Source organism: Ahaetulla prasina, chromosome 4, assembly GCF_028640845.1.
Source record: "Ahaetulla prasina isolate Xishuangbanna chromosome 4, ASM2864084v1, whole genome shotgun sequence".
NCBI classification, from domain to species: Eukaryota; Metazoa; Chordata; class Lepidosauria; order Squamata; family Colubridae; genus Ahaetulla; species Ahaetulla prasina.
Window position 1 is genome coordinate 117,034,646 of NC_080542.1, and position 24,690 is coordinate 117,059,335.

Genomic DNA, 24,690 nt, shown 5'->3' on the forward strand with positions numbered 1-24,690 from the left:
AGGAAAGCAAGATGTGTGAAAAAGAAAAACAGCACTCCCTTGAACTTTTCCTTAAAAGGGGACAATCATGGTTTTCAACAGACAAGATTCCATTAATATACCCCAAAACAGTATTTCTCAAACTTGAGTTGTTTTTTTAAAAAATAATTTTTATTTCCATTTTCCAACATCATATTTATGTACAAACTATTATCCATCATTAATCATTAATTTTTATTTATTACTAATTCAGGCCTGCCCGATTGCCACTTCCTTTCTTCACAACCTCCCTCTCTACCCTCTACTACTTTCCCATCCTTCATCTCCTTCACTTTACTACTTCCTCTCCTCCTTCTCCACTCCTCCCTTCTTACCCTATCTAACCTTCTTATTCCCTCCTCCTTCTACTCTTTCCTACCTACTTTCTTCCTCCTTCTACTCCTCTCTCCTTTTCTTTCTGAAATGGCAGTCGAGCATCCCCAATATCATTTTAAATTTTAATTTCATATCTTCAAAATTACTGTACATTAATAATCGATCCATGTATCATTTTCCCCCTTTCCCCTTCCTCCCCAGACATCCCAGAGCAAATACCGGTATTATGACCAACAATCACAAGCTAAAGTATACAAAATATACATAACCTCCCACCTTTAAAAATTTAAAACTTTAGATCCTCACAATAAAAATAAAGAGATAGGAAAGAATAATAAAAGAAAAAGAAAAGAAGCAATACCAACTTCACATATTACTTCTTCTTACAGTCCATTTTAAAATTAATCCGTCTTCTCAAATTCAATTTTTTTTTCCACTTGTATATTCCTTCAAATTTCGTAAGTCCATTTCTCAAATTACAGTCCATCTTCTTGAACTCAAATTTTCATCACTTATATATTTCTTCAATTGCCATAACATTTAATGTCCGTTCTTCTTACAGTCCATTTTAAAAATTAGTCCATCTTCTAAAATTCAAATTTTTTTCACCCACTTGTATATTCCTTCAAATTTCATAAGTCCATTTCTTAAATTACAATCCAGCTTCTCAAATTCAAATTTTTATCACTTATATATTTCTTCAATTGTCATAACATTTAATATCCAATCTTCCAATACTACTCCCAATCAAATATCATTTCGAATAAAATCTCTCAAATATAATATTTCCAGCTTAACTTCATAACTTTTACTATCTATAAATGTGTCAATTAAAACAAATAATCATTTAAACTACATCCACAATATAACAGTAAACAATTAAAATCATTACATCCACATTATCTAAATTCATAAATTTCACTTTCCATCCTTCACAATTAAATAATATCATCCCATAGATTTATACCATACAAATAGCAAATAACAAAAATCCTATAATTTATATCCTAAACAAATCAATTCCAAAAATTAACCATAATCATCATATTCACATCTTAAACATTCCTCCCCTCTCCCATTCTATTTTCCATCATTTCCAAACCAATTAACTTAGCATCTAACAACAAAGGATTCCCACTCTTTAAAACATTAATATAAAAATGTCTCGCTTTCATAACTGAATTAAGAAAATACTTTCTGCCTCTAAAATTCACTGATAAACCCATTGGAACTTCCCATCTAAAATATATCTGATGTTTCTTAAACTCATCCACTAAAAAAGCAAATTCTCTTCTCTTTCTTAACATTTTAGGAGGAATTTCCTTCATCATTTTTATATCTTTTCCCAATATTTGAAATTTATTTTTATAAAAGGCTTGCAAAATTTCATACCTAACCTTTTTAGTTGTAAAATAAATAACCACATCCCTCGGTACTCTATTTTGTCTTGCCCACCAAGAATTAACACGATAAATTCTTTCAATATTAATCTCAAAATCTTCTGGCTCATACCCTTTATCTGAACAAAGGTTTGCGTAAAAATCTCTTTTAAATTTTCCTTCCTATTTTGCTTCAAACCCCTCACCCTTATAGCATATTAAATTAATCTATATTGTAATATTACTCTTTCTTCATCTGCCCTATCTACCTTTGCCTGTATATCTTCCATTTTATTATCTAAGTTCCAATTGTTTTGATTCTTTTGAATTTCCTCTATTTTCCTTTGCAACTCTAAATTAGCTTTATTAATTTCTGCAATATCATCTTCCATCTGAATACAAGAGCTTAATATTTGCGCAATTGCATCCTTTACCATTTTCATTTCCCTCTTCTGCTCATCCACCACTTCCTTAAAATCCAACATCTCTTTCTCTATTTCATCAAATTTTTGATCTATTTCTAAAAAATGACTCTCCAAAAACTCCTGTAAAGAATTTCTTAATTCCTTTTTGATTTCTTCTTTTAATTTTTGAATCTGAACTGAAGAAATTTCAAAGTTTTTAATGACTTTTGGTACTATTTGCTTAAAAGCCATTTTTTAAAAATATAACCTAATAATGGACCAAAAAAAAAATTCAAAAAGAAAAATTCAAAAAACTTTTCTTCTAAATCACTATAATCCCAAAGAAGAAGAAAAAATATAAATCATAAAATTCTCGTTTCTTCCATTTAATCAGTATCTTCCTATATATCTTCTAATTCGACACTAGTTGTTAGTAAGCATTTCTTTAACTTTCGTTTCCAGTACACACATTCCACAAAACCGCAATTTGCTTTCTTCTCTCCTATCTTCGCAGCAAATATATCCTCAGGGGCTTGCAGTCTTCTTACAAACAAGTGCTAGAACTCGTCCACGTTACAATCCATCATAAGTCAATTCCTGCCGTGGAAGTTGGACGCTACGTTTTGTCTGCCATGAAAGGCAGATACCCTCCCCCAGCCAGGTGCTTATCAGGCTATGGAAGGAGAGTTCCCCGCAAGCCTCAGAAGCTTTTTCTGTGGTTATATTTGGGTGTCTCAACTTCAGCCTGAATGCTCATCTCTCCCTTTGCCCGAGGGAAGAGATTTCCAAGCTGTTGGACCAGATTTATGATGTCCTGACAGCTCTACAGACTAGGGAGTTAGCAGCCTAATCAAAGCTGCTTCTCAACGAGCGGAGCCATACCGGAAGCCCAAACTTGACAGTTTTAAGACATGTGGACTTCAACTCCCAGAATTCCCTAGTTAGCATGACTTAAAGTTACCAAGTTTAAGAAACTCTCCTACCATAGTAAAGGGCATTATGAGCCATGGTGGCACAGTGGTTAAAGTGCAGTACAACAGGCTACTTCTGCTGACTGCCCTGCCAGCTTGCCTGCAATTTGGCAGTTCAAATCTCACGAGGCTCAAGGTTGACTCAGCCTTCCATCCTTCTGAGGTCGGTAAAATAAGGACCCAAATTGTTGGGGGCAATATGCTGACTCTGTAAACCACTTAGAGAGGGCTGTAAAGCATTGTGAAGTGGTATCTAAATCTAAGTGCTATTGCTATTGCTATTACTGGGATATGCGTTCATTGACCTGGCCTTTCTTGAAGATCTGGCAATCACTCCAGCATCACTTTGTTCTTTTGCAGAGCAGACAGCTGTATTTGCATACAAATCTTGGTTCAGATTGCTTATCATATTCATTTTGTAAAGAAACTGAGCCCAGAAAGATTATTGAAAGAAATATACTGGAAGATAGCGATCATCTTTCTTGCCTCCCATTTTTTCACATATCAAACAAAACACATGTAAAATACCAGGTGAGTAGACATCAGGGATGTTCAAAAACCCACTGGAATCCAGCTAATATAGGGCAAGTTTAGTTTTAAGACATTTTAAAAAAGGAGAGCAGAAAGTATCTTCATCTTGTACACTAATAGTATTTCAGCATCTCATATAACAGTATGTTATGATGAGATATATTACCATCCTAATTAACCAAAGGAACATATACAAATTTAATGCAAATTGTTATCTTCCTCGCCCTCTTTTTGGTGATGCAATAAGCAAACAGTCTGAAATATACATGGAAGATTACATACTTCAGTTAGATTCCACATTGAAGTCTATCTGCAAATGTAAGTCAAAAGATTATTCTTTTCTTTGGCTCACCAACTCTACGTGGAAAGCAGAAGAGAATTCAATGTAAGAACATAAGCAAAGTAGCAACTATCATCCTCTACCAGATTTTTTTAAAGCAAGAGATACCACAATTTGGGCCCTTTATTTACTCTGTGGTTACACTTCATTTCTGCTGTATAGAAAAATCCCATGAGGCTGAAACAATGAAGACAACCTATATTTCATTTCAGAATCAATCCAACGCCACTTTTACAGAAGTATTTCCTACACCATTTAATGGAGCTCAGTTCCTAATTATAAGCATTTAGGGCTCCCACTGTGTGCAAATATTCACTCTTTGTTATGAATTGTGAAATCTTCCCTCTAAAATGATTAAGGCACAAAAGAATAATTTGTCCATCAGCCCATGTCAAGATGACCAGAAACCACTTCCAGTAGCAACTGACTGACAGTGATTGCAAACAACTGCTTGTTAATAAATAGCCATATGAGTTGGTTCCAGAATGGAAAGTTATTGAGCAAAAATGACTACTAAGGAAAAAAGAGGCAAAGGAAAAATCTAAAATCTTTCTGGCAAAGTTTTAGTCATATTTTATGTCCTACGTCAAATTATATATGCACTCCCCATATCTGAAATATTATGTTTCCTTGGACAACTTGTTTTTAAATTATTGTTGCGCTATAAATTAGACAGGTCATGACACAGGACCTTATTTTTTCTGTTTGCAGTTTGTGATAGCTTTCTTTCCCTTCCTTATTTAGCATGTTATAACTTATCTGACAGGTCATCAAAACCCAACATGGTTGACTAACCAATAAATCATTAATGGGCTTGCATCATCCTGCATCCCAAGCAACGTGGCTGGTGATCCTTCATAATAACATTGGGCTAACTTATTTTCTTTCATAATAAAATTACAGTACACTTCAAAAACTTATAAAAATTATCAAACTTTCCAATAATTGATACAATAAAAAATATATTACATTCTATTAATGTAGAATAGCATACTCCCAATGTGGGCACATCAATCTAGAAATCAGGAGACCAATGAGTTCTAGTCCCACCTTAGGCACAAAGCCAGCTGAGTCACTTTAAGCCAGTCATTCTTTCTCAGGCCCGAAGAGGACAATGAGAAACCATATTTGAAAAAAAACTTGCCAAGAAAATTGCAGGGACTTGTCCAGTCTTGGAGCATTAGACATGACTCAACAGAAAAAAAGTAAGTTTATCGTTTTATTTATAGCTATATATTCTAAATAACAAATAACATTAAGACATTTAATCTTTTTCAATAGGGTAAAGATTAACATGGGAAAGAAAAAAAACATGATCCTAAAGGATCAAGGACCAAGTCCAAAGGACTCTAGTATATCTCCAAAGGCAGTATGTTCTACAACTAGGAATACAACTGAGTAGTTTTGGCCTAACACACTTTGGAAAAAATGCTTTTCAAGCACTATGTTGTCGGTTAACCCAATTCACCTCCAAGTTGCCAAATCCATGCCCATAAAGACAAAGACATGTAAGAAACTTCTCAACTTTCTCACTAGGACATGTCTTCACTGTGGTAGCTACATTCCAATTCTTCTGAAATTATGTAAAATTACTTCTAGTTTTACATCTGTAAATACAAGGCAGTTAATATATGTAATGTACATTAGCATCTGACTTTTTTTAGCGAGGCACTTTTGCACTTTGTAGATGTATAAGTTATAACAGTGATTCCCAAAGTGTGAGCCATCGTCATGGGGGCGCCGCGGAATATCTGCGCCCGCTGGGTCTGGCGCTGATGCGCCATTTCTGGGGCGTCTGGTGCGCATGCGCAGTTGCAGGTCGGATTTCCGGGGGAGCCGCGGGCGAAAAAGATTGGGAACCTCTGAGTTATAACATGACTTTCTCCTATATGGAGCAGGTGACCTTCAGAGAGGTCATCTGACTAATTTTCCAAAATGTAATTATAAACCAATTACATAAATGGGTTGTTCACAAGGTAAGAAACAATGCTGAAGAGGAAAAGAACACCCAAATTTTCAGCCAGAGTTTAGATGCAGTTAACTATTCCCTGGCATCCAATGGGCTTTGACATAGATCTAAAAGGACGACTATGTTGGTACATAACTTAGTGGTGTTAAGAGGAAACTCAAAAAGTATAATATCGATATAATACCGAGATTATTATATTTATCAAAAAATCATGTAAAGTAACTGTGAAGTCAGTTGAGTAGTGTATTGATATTTCTAATTATGAATGGAATATAGTGTCTATAGATTGAACAGAAAGCACAAGTGAAGCAGCTTTTGGCTTCTCTAAAATAGAACATTAGTGGGTTGACTAGGAAAGAGAATGGTGAACTTCAAGCCAAGATAGCTGAAGCATTGCACTTCCTTGATCACGTAATCTAAAACCAGTAATTCACGGCTCTTATATATTTCCTCTCAAAGATCAGGATTTTAGATTTGTCTCAATGTATTTTAAAGGAATTTTACTTGCCATATTTAACAAAGGCTGTTAAAAGAAGTATGAGACCAATCTTGAATGGGAGAGTAAAACTGCATCATCAATGTGCATAATCTTCAAGAGAACAGAAATGGTCCTCCACATGATTTAGAAATCCTCCAAATCATTAAGATAGATGTTAAATAATAATGTGGCCAAAATACAGCCCTGACATTCATAGGGATGATGATAAAATATCATCATAAGCACATCTCATTTGCAGTTGACTATTTTTATAAGAAGGACTTATCTGGTTCTATTTTGTTAAGTTTTTGCTAAGTTTGGATCTAGGGAAAAAGTCAAATGCAACCTGAGGCTATAAATGCAGCAAATGTTTTTCTCCTGAAGGAGTGGAATAATTTTCTGCAATATCAGAAACAATAGTCCTGAAAGGAAGACTCTTTCCTGAAAGTAGCTTGGAGTTCTGCAGTTCACTATCCTTTTTCCAGATGTGATGTTAATTTATTATATAGAAATCTAGCATATAGTTTCCCTGGATTAAAAAATATACTTGCAGGTTCATTGGAGATGTTTTATTTAATAAATTGAAACTATAATAGGTCTATTCCAGGGGTATGCAAACTTGGCTCTTTTAAGACTTGTGGACTTCAACTCCCAGAGTTCCTCAGCCAGATTTGCTGGCTGAGGAACTCTGGGAGTTGAAGTCCACAAGTCTTAAAAAAGCCAAATTTGCAGGCCCCTGGTCTATTCTAATCTGAAAGCATAATCCCTGTTGTGGTAATAGTGCTGCATATAGAGATGGCCACCAAGTCAGTTTCCTTCTGATGAATTCAATGGAAATATAGTTATACTCAGGAATACAAGTATAATTTCCTTAATTTGAATTGTTGAACCATGGACAGGTATCAGCTTCAATTACAGGCTCCCAAAATTGAGAGCTGACAGTATTAAATTCTATGAGGTCTGCTCAAAAAAAACTCTCAAATGTCAGTAGAACTGATGTCTACAGTCAATTCATTTGAACCAAGATTATTGATATGTTTCAAAATATTTTGGAGCTGATGTTTGGAGAGCAATTTGTAGCATATATTTTTGATATTTTTAAAATTGTATCAAAATTGTATATTTCTTTAAATTCAAAATAATTACATGGGAGATCAGAAACATTGTTTAAATGATAGGAAATGTAGCTTTTTCAACACTGTAGATTTCTTCCCACTATCTAGATTTTCCTTCACTGTGAATCAAACCAATTATTTACCCACTTTATTTGCTATTTGTTGGATACTACATTTTAATCCTGCAATCAATAAACCTTTAACTGGAAGAGATATTTTATCAACACCATTTATAACATCATGATAATTTCTTTTCTCCATTTAATAGTTTTAATAGTAATGGGAATTTAAATAGGACAGCATAAAATTATTTACACCTGGCAACCACTTAAATTTGACTATATTCTATGCCAGCAATATCCCGAGGGCAAATCTGTTTAGTTATTCTTAGATCACATCTAGAAATTAAAAGAGGATGACTATCAATTATAGAATGAATAAAAAAGACTGAACTCAAGTGCTATGGTTTTGGATGTCAGGCTGTCATGTATCATGCCAAAGCCTCTGAGGTTTAAACAGATGAACTCAGTAGGCCTGTCACCTAGAATCAAGCCATTTAATATATGCAGATTAAATTTAGTGGCTAGATAAATTAGGCAGACACTTTATACAATAGCCTTTTAAAATAACAGCAATCAATAAATCTACCTACATTTGGGTCAAATGAGTGTGCATGTTTAAATTCAAAAGTATTATCATTTGGCCCAATTCCGACATCTAGATCTTCCGCTACAATTAGTACGGGCATTGGAGATTTAGTTGTGCAGGATAAAATATAATCCTGCAATTGGTCCATAATTATGTTGGGACAAACTGGACACACACAAATAAACTCTAAATTCCTTCCCTTCAGGTTCCAAAAATAGTTCATCTCTGTTATTCCTTATGCCTTTTATATAGCCAACCACTGCTCAACATACATTATCAGCAAGCCTTCATTCTAAAATCTCTTTCATTTAAAAAATTCTTTGCCTGCAAAAAGGGGAATTGATTATTTAATGTAAGCAGTTCATTCGACATTTAGATCTTTCCTCCAGGAATGTGACATTGAGTACAAAACAAAAGGTTTGTTGACCCTAACAGATTTTCAAAAACTCAACCCTCTGCAGTTTGTGTACATAAATGTCATTGGGGTTTTGGCTTGTTTTCAATGCAGAGAACAGCACACGAAGCCACTGGTGCCACCTCAGCATTATTTAGTGGAAGTAGATAAAATCAACTACCAATTAATGGTGCAGAATGAAGGCAGGAGGAGAAATGAACAGCAGACCAGTCATTGCAAATTTAGAGGAAAAAGCAGTGAAGATCAAAGAACCACCAACTGCCTTCCTGGCACAAAACTGAGGGTGCGGGTGCCATTCTGAGTACAGTCTAACTGGAATTTGAAGCTTAAGGCTTGTGATTGGATCTATTTGGAGCCATATTATCATCAGACACTTTTTCAGGATACAAACCCTGTAATTTCAGATTAGTTTCAGCTGCATTTTAGGCATAAAAGAAGGAAGGGAGGGAGGGTAGGCAGGCAGGCAGGCAGGTAGGTAGGTTGGTTTTGGTAGTAAATAATTGGTTTCTGCAGTGAATAATTCTTTTCAGAATCAATTTATTTCTATTAATTATTAAAGCATTTAAATTACTTGATACTCCAAGTTATCAGTTTTCTTTCTTTCCAATAAATGTACAGATATCTATTTCAATGTATTTAGTACTACCATATTCTCTTATTTTCATATATATATACATATACATATACATATACATACATACATACATACATACATACATACATACATACATACATACATACATATATATATATATATATATATATATATATATATAAAATTTACATCCCAGCTTAGTTTTACTTAACTGACAATTTGATATTTAAAACACTTAGGTAACACTTTAAAAATGGGTTTGCTATTTATTGCTTCAGGTACACCACTTAGAATCTTTTTAAAGATTGAGAATGATTTAGAAATACTATAAATATATACATATATTTATTGGAGCAGACTTTATATGATGAAAGCCTACACAAAGCATCATTCAGAGAACCAGAGAAGCAAGTTTTGGCTCTTTGGTCGCTCTTGGATGTGTTACAATTTAACTCCCATTATTCCCTCATATTACCTTACTAGGCTTCCTCACTCTTCCTGAAAGACAAGCTACAGTGGAGAAGATGCTAAGATGAACAAGGAACACTTAAATACTATTGTCTATATTGCAGAAATGTTTAAAAAAATTGTTTTACTGAATCAAAGTACCAATTCATTCTTAGGATTTGCATTTCATATTGCAACTTCTGTAATACCTTGCCTTCATTAATAGTGGCATAAAATGTAGAAATGCCAAAAGGCAAATAATGAAATGGAATATTGATATTAATTTTACTCAAAAGGGTGTATAATAGTGTGGTAAAAGTTATACTTTACACATACTACTGTACTTATATCAGTCATGTTTACATTACTTTCTAAATATGGTTTATATTCAGGTGGCTTTAAGAAGCACTTAAACTATATAAACTAAGAAATACAACCATACAATGTAATTAGGAGGAAACATAATATAAACAATAGCATTTACAGATAATCCTCAACAGTTTACTTAGTGACCATTCGGAGTTAAAACGGCACTGAAAAAAAGTGACTTATGACCATTTTTCACACTTATTACTGTTACAGCATCTCCATGGTCATGTGATTTACATTCCTATATTTTATAACTGACTCACATTTATGAGAGTTGCAGTGTCCTGGGTCATGTACAACTTTTCCAAACTTCTGGGAAGCAAAGTAAATGGGGAAACCAGATTCACATAACAACCATGTTACTAATGTAATAACTGCAGTGATTCATTTAACAAATGTGGCAAGAAAAGTCTTACCAACTTACCAACATAAATTTTGGGTTCAATTGTGGTCATAAGTTATATAATTGGGGTCATAAATTATATAAGTTATATATACAGTTACCTGTATATAAATTATCAAATGTTGAACAAACTAACTCATCTTTTTAGAGAAAATTCCATAATTTTTTCCACTTTTCTCCCCCCCTTGCCCCCCCATAACCAAAAAACACACATGAGCCAGTAACTCTAACAATTGTGAAACAACCAGGAAAGCCAAATATCACAGCTTGAATAGAAGGTGGATTGTTTCCCAAGTATTAAGCCATTATCAAATACAACCTCCATTCAAAAGCTCCTTGGATAACCTTGATCAAATTGTTATTCCTTCCAGGGTCATTAAAAGGCAAATGAGCTCAATCTAAAAAACTAAACAACTGGATTAATAAACAAACAACAAACAAACAAAGGAAATAATAATCATGAGAATCAATTTGGTCTAAGATGTTGGATTAGAAGCCAGGAAACCTGACTTCTGGTTGTGCTTTATGTGAAAAGCCAACTTCTCAGTCCTGGGAAGAATACAAGAGCAAGCCATTTGCAGAAATATTATCCAGAAAACTATACCTTGGTAGTTGCCAATAGACAGACCCAAAAGGCACACATATACACAAAGAATAATTTCTTAAATTTAAGAAATGGCATATGCCATTGAAAACCATCATTTTGTTGTCAAATATTATCAACACAATCTTTAAGAGTTTGAAGAGCTACAAAATGGGTCATATAGCCTGTTGGCATAAGCAACTTATCCTGTTTTCCAAAATGCTTTGCTTACAGATCTTTTCACCTGTTACTGCCAAATAAGTGTACCCCATGTTACTCGTGTGCTGTTCATTTTTTCTCTCCAATGCAGAACTAATCATATCTTTTTGTTATTTTTTTTCCCTGTCAGCCCGTCAGAAACCTCCTTTTTCTTCTAAGGAGTTAGTCACTTTTCCTAATTTTTTTAGTCAATTGCAAATTTAATACCCTCCAGATCATTAATAGAAATGGCAAACCTCAATGCTAGCTCCAAGCTGATGTAGAATCATTTTGATTATTTTTTGGGTACGATCATTCAGCCAATTCTAAATCCATTAAACACTTCTGTCACCTAACTCATATTTTACCTCTTCATAAATGAAGAAATTGTGAGTGATGCGGTTGCTATGCTGAGGTCAAGGTACACTACATCCACAGCATTCCCTCAGTCTATTAAGCTAGCAATTCAGTTGGAAAAAGAGATAAAATTAGTCTGACATGACTTGGTTGGAACATAACTGACAACTTTGTTTTTGCATTCCTAACCAAGTGCTCAGAAATATGCAGTTTAATCATCTGCTGAACTTTGTATGAATGTCATGTTGACTGGTCAATAATTTCCTGGAACCTACTCTTTTTTCTAATTGGCTATAGAGCCAAACTATTCATTGAGGTCATTTGTTTGGATGTTCATTACAATGTGGATTGTTTAGAGCATGATTTGCTTTCAAAAACTAAAAACCAAGAACAGAAATTCTTCAAATAAACTTCTTGAAACTTATAAAAATGGTATCCATAGCCATTTCAATCTGTAACAGGGAAAATGGAAATGCTGACAAACCTTTACCTTTACCCACCTAAGTTTATCTAACTTGCTCAAAGGTTCTTACAAAATATGTCTCTGTTTATATAATACTGCTCAAAGAATTCCAAAAACACTTTTGTTGTTTGTATGGAAACTTGGCAGGTGTGGAATCTGCAGGCTGTTAATTTCTCTGTTCTTGGAGGAAAGGGTTATATTTTACAGTAAGCGTAAAATATTAAATTGCAACCAGATCTAGGCTACAATGGCTTGGATTTCCTCTCTCCTTTTTTTGCCTTTCTACAGACCTAAAATATTACTTGGAACCTGCTGATCCGAGTAAGCTCTGGTGTTCATCTGTTTAGGAAAGTGGGGGCTGAAAGTCAAATAAAGCACACAAGAATTGGAAGAAAATGTTTTGTCCCCATTACAGAAGATTCTTCTGTCTAGTTTTTAGCAATTAATTTGATAGGAAAAATGCAAACTACACCCATTCCACTAAGTCTCTTTAATCCTGGATTTTTACAAGACACTAAACTCTAAAATTTAATTAAGAAAACACCATTACTAAGCTCAAATAATGTGATGCCTAGTTCACAAAGTAAGTTAAGATAATGACTTGCTTTCCATAATGTACTGAATCATAAACTGTATCTAATGGAAGAGTATTTGTATGAATTAGCCCAAAGTTGGCGAATCCATGACACGCATGTCAAAGGTGTTATGCCACAATGTTTTGAGTGGCATACCCGCATTCACCTATACCCGACAACAGCTATTCTGAAACCACAATCCATTCATTGTTCTGTCCCCCCACAACCACAACCAAGAAGACACGCGAGCTGACTATATCTGCAAGCAATTTATTCCTACGACAGATATCAGTTCTGGCAACAAACCTGCAATTGCCTGCCAAGTTCTCTTATCTCCTCAGAAGCCAGCATAACTGCAGCTCATTGCTGGAGCAACCAAGAGTTCAGAACTAAACAGAAATCCAGAAGCCAAATTCTTAGTCTCGAAATATTGCAGTCAAAGTTTCCAAGAGTCAGTTTTTGTCCGTCACAAGAAGCTATAGAGTAACTCCTCCTGTTTTTATACCCCGTGGGATGTGGCTCTGTGACTCAGCACTCTCTAGGCCTGCCCCACCCCTTCTTTTGTTGTTCCTGCCTCTCCTTTCTGCGATGCCTGGGATTTAACCAGGACTGATTCTCAGCAGCTGAGTCTTGAGGCGTTGCCCGGGAGGCGGAAGGTGTGGGAGAAAGAGGCTTCATCATCTCCTCCACCTTGCCTGCCTCTGGAACCTGGAGCGGAGCCAGAGAGGAAGGTCCTGCAGAGGGAAGCCCTGTCGGCTCTTCCCCCTCACTCTCTGAGTCACTCTCTGCCAAGAGGCCAGGCTCAGGAGCCAAAGACACAACAACCATTCATGAGATTTTCAAAGGCTGTGGAGGCTGCACAAGAATAGAGTGTGGTCTTGCGTGGCTCCAAGTCTTCTGAAATTCATGCAAGAGGCTTCATTCAGGCTCTCTGAAAATTGTACGAGAACAGGGCAGGTTTTAAGGGGGTTTGGAGCAGTGGTGGGATTCAGCCAGTTCGCACCACTTTGGGAGAATCGGGGTTAACTTTCTGAGCAGTTTAGTAAACTGGTTGTTGGAAGAAATCATTACGGCACAAAACCGGTTGTTATATTACTTAATTCCCACCACTGGTTTGGAGGCTGAGGTGGCCACAGAATAACAGTCTCTGAAGCTGCTTCAAAAGCCTCATGCAAGCCACAGACGCTTTAGGTAAGCCAAGAGGCCTATCTACAGAAAACAATATTGCTTAAAGATAAGTGCACAGAAGACCCTGGGGAGGATGGCTTTGTGGGGAGGGCAATTTTTTGACATACCAAGTCCAAAAGGTTCACCAGCCTGTCTCTAGCTTGTAAAAAAATATGAGGTTGGAGGGATAGCTAGCTGTACACACATATAATCTAGAACCATGACCTTTTAATTAATACAATTAAGCATTGTCTTTTCCAGCAGACAAAATTACATTACTGTTGTCAAAACCAAGAGTGACAAAACTTTCATTCTCTGGAAAACAACACATAAAGGAATTTGTTATGTCCACGCAGCGTACATCTTTATTGCGAATTGCAATGGTTAATAAAACTATAAGCACAGAAAGCACATAAAAGCACAGAAAGCACTCCAACCTATTCACAAATGTTTAATAAATCTAGTCACTAAGTCTTCTCCAATGGGCTGCTATTCCAATGGGCTGGGCTCATACTCTAGAATTTCTTACCAGCATGCCTGAATTCCAACAGGAAATTGGAGAGTATAATGCTTGAAAGGGTTCCTCTAGATCACAAAGGTTTATTGTAATTTAATTCATTTCTGCAAGTCTCATTTACTCCCAAACCCATTTCTTATTAATGCTAGTTAAAAGGGATTTTAAAAGCCAAGCTGTCCCTGCAATTTTTTATCATTATGCTAAATTGTAAAAGGAATTCCGTATTTGTTGCTTTCATTAGTAGTTGCTCTTCTGTCTGCTTGAAGAAATTTTCATCTTAATTGTCTGGCTATGAAGTACTTCCTAAATTTTACTGTGGTGCTAAAGTGCTGCAATTATATTGTAGCTGAAAGCTGATCTACTGGATTAGATTCATAAAGCCACTCTAAGATAATATTTTCATTAGAACCAGTAAAAATTCTTTTAAGATTCCTAGAGATGTGATCTCCAAAAAGGAAAATAATAGGATAAGTTACAAGCCACAAAATCTGAAATTCTTAATTATCTTAAATTAGAGGATGACATGACTAAGAATACATTTGTTTAGTCTACTCTCGATGTTAAATAGATTCCAGAATGTTCCTGTGTTAGGAAAAGAAACCGAGAAATATTTGCATAGATTAGATTATCTGATGTGTAAATTCATAATTCAGCTACAATCTACTAATAGAATCCTAGGTAGGGTCAAACATAGGATAGGACTATTATTCTTACCCCAGCTTGTAGGCTTCACAGACACAACCTTTTTGTCGCTTTTAATAATAGAAAGATGAACTATTTCAGACGTTTCATTTTGTGGCCTTCAATACAGGCATTCTGGAAATTACTGACCACTACATTTGGAACATAATAGTTTGAGGATGTGACTGGCTTCAACTGATCAGCAATTACCCATTCAATCAATTCTTTCATTGTTTGTTCAATGGAGTGTATTGAGAGTAGAGGTAGTCACACAAAACATTAACTTTGATCCTGAACAATGTAGGTTCCAGTTCAGTTCAGAATTGAATACTGGGCTGCCCTGCAGCTGAAATCCTTAAGTCCTATTAGTAAAATAGATATAACAAAGATCTAACCCAATGAAGGCAATACATCTTGTAAAGTATTTTTGTGAAGCCAGCTATATACATTATTCATTCTTATTTGTCAGAACTTGTATAATTTCAGTGAAGCATATTTAAATAGACAAGGAGAAGACTGAACATGCAATTCTTAATTTAAAAATAAACTCCCCTAAATTCAACTCCTGTTCCTCTAGCCAGAGTTGGGAAACTTGATGCCTTCAAATATTCCAGACTACCTCTTTTATAACTTGTAACTCCTGACCATTGATACAACAGCCCTATCTCTGATTTTTTTTTAATTTTGTAATGGTGGACACTGAAACAATAGAAAAGAATTCAGCACTATTCAAACTTCCTGCTTTATTGTTTCACATATTTAAAATCTAACCGGAGAGGTTTTATTTCCCCCTGAAAAGAGAATCTAAACCAGCAGGCAATCAAGTCCTGTGAACATGATATTTCTTATTTTCATTTTTTTTCTTTTAATGTTTTAGTGGGCATCTTGAATTGCTTCTTGAGAGGTTCTTCCTTCCTTCCTTCCTTCCTTCCTTCCTTCCTTCCTTCCTTCCTTCCTTCCTTCCTTCCTTCCTTCCTTCCTTCGCAGTCCCCATAGCCATCTCTGATTACAACTCCTGAAAATTGCAGGTATCCGAAGCTAAAGCTTTAAAATGAACTTGGATAGAAACAAAGAACTCATTAAAGTCTTTCCCAAATTCACATATCTTCCTCAAAAAACTTGGCGCTATTTCCTCTACACCTATAGATGGCCCTCAACTTATAACCATTTGTTTAATGATCATTCAGATTTATGATGGCTCTGAAAAAAATGATTTACGATTAATCCTCTTATTTATGGCTGATGCAAGATTCCCATAATTATATGGTCAAAATTCTGGTATGGCAAATTTTGGCATGTATTTACAACAGTTGCAATGTTTGGGTGATCATATGATCACTATTTACGGCTATTCCGGGGTCTTCTGACAAAGTCAGTGAGAAAACCGTATCTGCAAGATTAAGATTATGTGATTTGCTTAACAATCACATCAACATAGCTGTAAAATTGGATGTGACTCACTTAATGACCACAATGCTTGGGACAGAAATTTCATTCTCAATTGTGGTCATAAGTCAAGGACTATCTCTACTGCATTCCCTGACTATGCAAGCATTTGCTTAAATGTATCCTTTCCTAATAAGAATCTGAATAAGAAAGGTGAAAGAGATCCAAGCAACAAACAAAATAACAACACAATAAATAGGAAAATGAATGCATTATGTCATAAAGAAAAAGTCCTTCCTGACTTTTTCCTTATAATATGCCATCTTCAAAGAAGTTTTTCTGCCCTTTCCATAAAAGTTCACCTTAAAAATTTATGCTTTATTTTACAAATCACAGGATATTTACAGTAAGATCATTACACCCTAAACAAGTGGGTATCTCGTTTTTTTTTTTAAAAGGGGTTTTTTGGAACAATCAAATGCAACAGTCAGTAAAACTAAATTTCTAACACCTCATCTTTTAAAGCATATGTGATCAATTCCTAGACATCCAAAATACTGGCTCAAAAAAGTAGAATATTCCCCATTTCCAGATAGGTTTATAGAAATGTTTTTTCTTGCATAAGCCTGGATGATACCTGGAAGCAGCACAGATGTGAAGCAGGAAAATGCTCTCGTAATACCTGGTTAATTTTGTGTTTCCCACAGGAACAGCAAAGAGATGAGAAACACCTTTTTTTCTGTTGTCCCTTTGGGAGAGAATTAGAAGAGGCTTCCACATTCGAGTCCATATTATTTGTCTCTCCAACATCTCCGGAAGCCACCTCAAACCTACATCACGGTTTTCCAAATATTGCCTTTATTCTGCATACACATGGTGTGCGCACTGAAGCAGATCTATAAGCAAACGTTCTAGCATATCAGGGTGTAGATATGATTCACAAATAGAAAATACCGGTTTTTCATGGCTTGGTTTGCATAGCTATATCTGGGTGTGGCTGAAATGCATGCAGGTGCACAACTTGGACTCTAGCCATAAGGAGAATGTTTTTTTCTTTTAAAAGTATCATTTATATGGACAATCTTAAGTACATTATTAGACATTCTTCAAAACTGTTCAGGACATAAAATGAGCTCCTCCCTGATTAAACTTTTCTAAACGGCACACCAAGTTTCACTACTAATGGAACTGGTACATGAAACAATGTAGGAGACCAATGACACCATCAACTGATTGGCAGGCAAGTCAAATCACCACCCACACCAAACTGAGATCATGTCTTCTAACAGCCTTAACGTTTAGAACTAAAGAATTTAGACGTTGGATTCAATAACAAAATTGCTCTATATCTAAAATGTGGTCTCCTTTTAAAGACCATAAAGGTTTTTCTGATAGCACACACCTGAAACCAGATAGGAAGAAGTGAAATTAGAACAGAGAGAGAAAAGTAAAACATTCTACATAGACAAAGCGTAATGGTACATTACTAAAATACCAGAACTTTCCAAATATAGGACCAAATTGTAGCAATTCCTAAAATTTGCTCTCCCATATCTGATTCCTGATCCCATTTTAGATTGTCTGCCTCAAGCAGGAACAGTTTAAAACATTACTTAACACTTACTTTACTTATTAAAAGATATTTACCATTTGAAAGAGATTTAATTAGTTCATATTTCAAAGCAGATGTATCTGATTTCACATTTTTGAACATACCAAAACTTAGTTATCACTTGAAATTTGCAAGCATTATTCAAATTTGTAAATAGTGGCCAATAATAAAAAAAATTATAGATTAAAAATCCTGTGTGTGTGTGTATAAATTTAAATGCATTATATTAGGGTGAACAATGTGTAAGATGGGTGGCATATAAATTTAATTAACCAATTGACTTATCAATAATGGATATGCTAGGCACAGTTGGAAAAAAAGTATTTGGAGGAATGTACATTAAACTGAAGATTTTAGTCCAATTCTTTTATTAAAAACATCAAATTCAGCAAATGACAAAAATAAATAATTAAAGAGAAAACAGATTCATTCATCCATTTTTCCATCCTGACATTTTCTGATTTGGAAATATTATAGGGAACCTATAGCCTTCATATACACAACCATTATATGATTAATTAACTAATAATTACTGCAGAAATTAACCTATTAGCTTCTGACAGATTTATATAGGCAACCAAGATTACAAATTGTCTAAAATAAAAATTAGCTATATTGTTTTATAAGATGCTTCGAAAGCAATAATAGTCCTTCAACTGACAATATCTAATTGACTTCAGTAGGATTGCATTATTGCAGTCAGATTGCACAGTATCCCTTAGGAAGGCAACAACATTTAAATAGCAAAATATATCCTCTTCTTTGTCATATAGATTGGCTTTTAAAGTTCTTCACTTCTCAGACAAGAATAAATTTGAATAAATATGTAGGCAAACCAAGCTGAGATTAATCTTATGACTAGGTAAAAGAAATCTATCTTTTTACTTTTAAATTAAAATTATAACTTAATTTTATTTGTTGATCCATTAAGAACAGGATAGGCCAGCACAGGCACTGATGCATTCCAGAAGTTCAATTATAAAAATAATACATTGCAATAACAACAAACAATAAAAGTAGAGCATAGCTTCCTTCTCCACTCAAAAACTTTTAAAGGTATTCAGGCAGCAACCCCCTTAATTCCCCAGCCAGTATTGGAGAAGTTTTTGATATACAGAAGCAACAAAACAGAAAACTGGCTGGAACAAACTTAAATGGAAATACAAAGTCTGATGAAATCAATTTGTTTTCACTAAAGTTCTATTTTTTTTCCTAAAGTTGGCAACTTCATGAACTACAGTTCCCAGAATTCACTGGTATACATACTGACTTATCAATTCTCTACTGAACAGTCTAACTAATCAAAAACAAGTAGAAGGCTGAACGAATGCAACTTACTTGGAAGAATAATTCAGGTTCAAGATTTGTACTCCTGCCTATTTGCTGGATATCTTACAATGCCTCCATGACTGATCTTAAAGTAGTGGATTACCCACATGGGCATAACCAAGCCATGCACCAGAGACCTTCTTGAAAATCTTGGAAGCTCTAAGTACCATGGAAGATTTTTAGCTCATCAGTAACTGCAGCAACAAAAGTACACATCTGAAATGACAGAGCATTCATTCTACTAAACGAGTTCTTCTAAACTGGCAACGTTTAAGAAAAGCCACAAGTTTTGGGAGTATGCTGCCTGACCATTATGGATATCCTACTCAACAACAACTGGAAGATACTGGTTGGGAATTTTGAAGAAACTTTTGGCTAAAGCGCAAAATCTACTCTGAATAAAGAGAGTTAGAACAGCCCATGAGTTGGTTAAGTATAAAAGTCCAGTCCAAGAAATTTATCACACAGCTCCATTTGCCTGAGATGGAAAAACTAAATAAAGCTTCCTCATTCTATCACCACAGCTTACCATATGCTGAAGAAGATAAATAGCAAATGGAGAGCTGTCATACAAGACGTACTGCTGAATTTAGAAGGAGAAAATTATTTGTAAACCCCTTTGAGCAGGAGTGAAATCTAAATTTTTTTGCTACCAGTTCTGTGGGTGTGGCTTGATGGGCATGGCTTGATGGGGGTCATGTGACTGGGTGGGCGTGGCTATGTAACCATTTGACTGGGGGATCAAAAGACAGAAACTCACTAACAATGTCTAGCTGGAGCAGGGTTGGACTAGATGACCTCCAGGTCGCTTCCAGCCTTGGATTATCCTCTGAAGCTGTGTCAAGTGCCAGGTTGTACTCCTTCCTTCCTTCCTTCCTTCCTTCCTTCCTTCCTTCCTTCCTTCCTTCCTTCCTTCCTTCCCTCCTTTCTCTCTCTCTCTCTCTCTCTCTCAAAAACGAACCCCCCTTCCCATTTTTCCTCCCAACCTACCTGAAGCCTGCTAGCCAAACCAAAAATGGGGGGGGGTGTCTGTTTTTCCTCCCAGCAGGCTTCAAGCTTCAGGAAAGCCTGCTATCCAAACCAAAAAATGGGAGGGGGAGTCTGTTTTTCCTCACAGGAAAAATGGACTCCCCCCCCCCATTTTTTGGTTTGGATAGCAGGTTTCAGGGAAGCCTGCTGGGAGGAAAAATGGACTCCCCCCGTTTTTTGGCTAGCACCCAGTTGAGCCGCGCGATCACCAGGTGTTGGGGTGTTTTTTTTAACTTTTAAAAATATTTTTTCGGCCGAAGAAAAAATGCTTTTAAAAGTAAAAAAAAACCATCAACACCTGATGATCGTGCAGCTCAGCAAGGCATGTGGGGGGGGGGTTTTGCTATCGGACACTGGAGCGGCTGCCCCGAGGACTCTGGCATCCTGGCACAGTTGTCGTGGCTGCCTTCTCCCCCCCACCCCTTTCCATCATCCAAGCATTTAACCTGGCTGGTGGGCTCATCGGAGCAGCCCCCTCACTACCCCTTCCCCCAAGCCACTCTGTTTCCCGTTTGTCAATATCATATTATAAAGAGAAAAAAAGAGAGAGATGGAATGGGGAGGGACCTTGACTGTCAGCATCCATGCTGATTAACCTTTCAAATTAGGTCCTTTTATCAAGTCCCGTCTTGGAGCTCCAGCCCTGGCGGGTTGAGGATGTTTTAGCAGCTGACCCACAAAAATCAAAAAGGTTTGCCAAGGGCAAGGTTGGGTTGGGGATGTGGGCAGAAGGGGAAGGTGACCCCACCCCTCCCCTGGCAACCCCAGGGCTAACTGAGAGACCCCCTCTCCACTCTTCCTCCTCCTCTGCAGAGCTTTTGGCATCCACGAGAGCCGATTGCCACCCACCTACAGGGGGCTCCTTTCCATGCAGGGAAGCACGGGATGTCTCTGTGCCCTCCTATTGTGTAGAGCCAGGTGAGTGGGGAAGCAAGGCAGGAGCTCCCAGTACTGCCTTCCAGTTGGGGTAGGGAGGGAGGGAGGGAGGCTGCTTGTAAAATCCACTCGTTGGGACTGCGGGCTCACCTTTTCCCTTTCGGCCGGCCGGGCTCCTCTCTGGCCTTGCCTCCTCATGTCGTGTTGTTTGCATGACAGCTGCGCATGCGTCTAAATATTTGGGGGGGGGTTATTTTCGGGGGGGTGTATTTTAGCACATGTGCTCAAAAGTTCAATTGGGCTTATTATCCGGACATGTCCTAGTTTCGGGGAAACACAGTAGGTAGCATTTTACCTATTCCTGATGTAAGGAGAATACCACCTTTTGGTTGGAAAGGGGAAATAGGATATAATGATAAATAACCTACAATTCTTTCACCAGTGGTCAAATAAATTTGAAGAATCAATCTGTGGAGCAGCAGAGTTCATAACTTATTTCTAACATTTTAAAGAACTCATAAATATTTCCAAGATCACTTACAATAAACACACAGAAATATTAAAATATTATATATGTTTCTGGCATATATATGAAAGCTCTCAAAACTATAAGCAGCTAATTGCATCCATCTCTTTTTCTAAAGAAGCAATCAATTCAATTATAAGCACACTAAAATTTTCTAAAAATGTCAGTAGGCTCTTAAACACATAAAGGTAACAAAATAAGATCTACCTACTATTTATTTCCCATCTTTATTATTTTTATAAGTAATGCAAGGAGGCAAACATATCTAATATTCATCCTTTTAATTTCCTCACAACAAGAACCCTGTGAATTGTATTAAGAGAGTGACTGACCCGAAATCACCCAGCTGGCTTTCATGCCTAAAGTGAGACTAGAACTCAAAGTCTCCTGGTTTCTAAACTGGTGTTTTAACTAGTAGATCAAAGTAGTCCTTATTTGCTATTAATGTGACACCAGTAATAAACTCTCACTCCTATAAGCTTGAAGAATCAGATCATCCTGGGAAAGAATGAACTAATAATTAAAGTGTATATGGCCATTAAAATCATAATTTGTTCCCTTCTTCAGGAGTCTATCATTGCCCAGCCACACTACCAGATGATATGTTAAAATCTCAGGCACAAGTTTAAATTCAATAAAACAACCACAGTCACCAGTATTTTCATTGATAGCTATTTCTATGTTAGAGAGGACCAGATGCTTCCTGAGCCTTAATAGGCAGGAGTCTCTCACACACCAACAGCTGTTAACACATAGATTTTTTTTTTCCTTCTTCTTAATAATAGCAGCCAAAAAAGCATTCAGGAAAGTTCTTCTGCATAATTGTTAATGCAGAAGAATTTTTGTCTTTTCAGAAAGGAATGCACAGTAACAGCATAAACGGCACAGATTAGCATCAAACATCTGTGTGTTATTTAAAATATTTTTACAGAGCAGAAATAGAGGGATTTGCTCAAATATGCAGAACTGTTTCTAACATATATTTTAAAGCTTTACAGTAAATTGTAATTGTCAAATAACTTCACTTACACTCTCTTTATCACAATCAGATGCATAAGGTTTTTTTATGTTCAAAGGATAGCTTTTCTATGCACACCAAAACTAAGCAACATCTTTTCATTTCTATTGAAATTACTGACTCAATGTAAGTTAAAAAGAGCTAATGGCTTTTAGATAAGTTATTTATACCACTTTAAAGATGTGTATTTTTCTCATCAGAGTCAAATATTTATTCCTTCTGAAAGTAATTTATTTATAAGTCACAACAGATGGGTACACAATACCAGGCAACCCTAAGAATAGCAATGGTCTAGACCAGCCTTCCCCGATTGGATGCCCTCCAGAGGAACTGAAAAAAATGATGTCTGCACCAGCTGAAAATGATGGATATTGTCATTGCAACACTTCCCATGGCAAAAAAGAGAGGTCACAAAACATAAAATATGCATATGGAAGAGTGAAGAATTTATATCAGGACAAAGCTAGTACATCTCTATGCAATCATAGATACTAAAAACAGCCAACTTTACATAAAGCATGGATGGAGAAACTTTTTAGTGCAAAGACAACATTCCACAATAGCTAACATGGGGTGGGTGGGAGGCATAAATGAATCAAATTCATGGGCAATGCCACCCCTTAAATCTTTGAATATATGTACAGACTATTTTGACGCTTCCAGCGCACACATAGCATCCAGGCCTTCTTAAAGGACACAGTCCCAGACTTTGACTCATTCAGATGGGTCAAAGTATTTCAAAGAGTAGAACAAAATTGAATTGTAATCCTAGGAGCTGTGATCATTTGCTGATTTTTGTAACATAATCCCATTTACTAGGCCATTATTGTGGGATATAAATTTAATATATAATCTTTTGTTTGAGACCATACGTGATTATGCCTCAAGATTACTTATAGTTGTGGCGAATTTGGCCCTGTTCACAAGTACATGAGAGAACAAAACAACAAATCTTCTTTACCAGCCCACATAAAAACTGCAATCTTTCTGTTCAGTGATGCTACAGATACTGTCATGCCAAAAATATTTATAGCAAAGATGATCTGTGAATGCTTCCTATCCCAAATGTAATAATATAACTCATAAAACCCTGTATCTCACACATCCCATACTTATTTCTGGGAACTTAAATTAAAACGAACTCAAAAGAATATCAATGAAAGAAAAGGTAAGAAACAATGGCAGCTCTTTGTGTCTCTTCCTTCTGTATCAAACTATCGATGTGTTGCATAGATATAAATTGTAGGAAGAGAAATACAAGAGAAAGGGAGAAAGCCATGGCAGATTACTTATAACTGAAAATAAAAATTAAAAAATGAATCATTAAACAAGAGAAGACAAAAGAGAATAGAGTTTCATCAAATCTACAGAAGATCCTTTATATGCACTGATGAACATTGAGAGAGGAGTTAAATAATTGCAATAGAAATACAACAACACAGAAAATGCTTTGCACAGTTGACTCCGGTAATCTCTATTAAAATACTAAGAATCAGTATTTTTCAACCATGGCATGTTTAAGATGTGTGGACTTCAACTTTAATGATTGTAAGATGTCTAGAGTCGCCTCCATATGAGATGGAGAGCATGTAAATTGAATAAATAAATAAAAATAAAAAATAAACTCCCCAAATTGCTGGTTGGAGAATTCTAACAGTTGCAGTCCACACATCTTAAACATGCCAAAGCTGAGAAACAATGGTTCAGAAGCTTAATGTTGATAGGCAGCTTCAAGTCTTCCACTGATGTCTTATCTTTAACTTGGACCTGGACATCCTTAGTAGAGCAATATCCAGATACAGCCCTTCAAAGAGAAGACACCCTAAAGGCATAGGACCTGGCATGTAGAGGATGGTCACTGCTGATTCTACCTCCTAGGTAGAAGGAAACAGAGCTGAAAGTGGGGGTTTTTTTGCAGACTGTTGTGAAATTGAATTGCATGGGAAGAGGAATGA

General features: G+C 36.1%; 1 protein-coding gene across 18 annotated transcripts in view; it reads right to left on the reverse strand.

Annotated features, from left to right (window-relative positions):
* KIAA1217 (KIAA1217 ortholog) overlaps positions 1–24,690 on the reverse strand; it is a 221,920-nt gene that overhangs the window by 175,805 nt on the left and 21,425 nt on the right. Inside the window, exon 1 of one of the 18 annotated variants that reach the window (XM_058184033.1) lies at positions 17,028–17,258. The exons of 15 other annotated variants lie outside the window; for them this stretch is intronic. In XM_058184033.1, coding sequence (XP_058040016.1) covers positions 17,028–17,135 — 108 coding nt within the window. In that variant the 5' untranslated portion in view covers positions 17,136–17,258. Of the gene's footprint in view, positions 1–16,982; positions 17,259–24,690 lie in introns of those variants that run through there. 2 more of the 18 variants (XM_058184035.1, XM_058184038.1) reach the window with 2 other exon arrangements.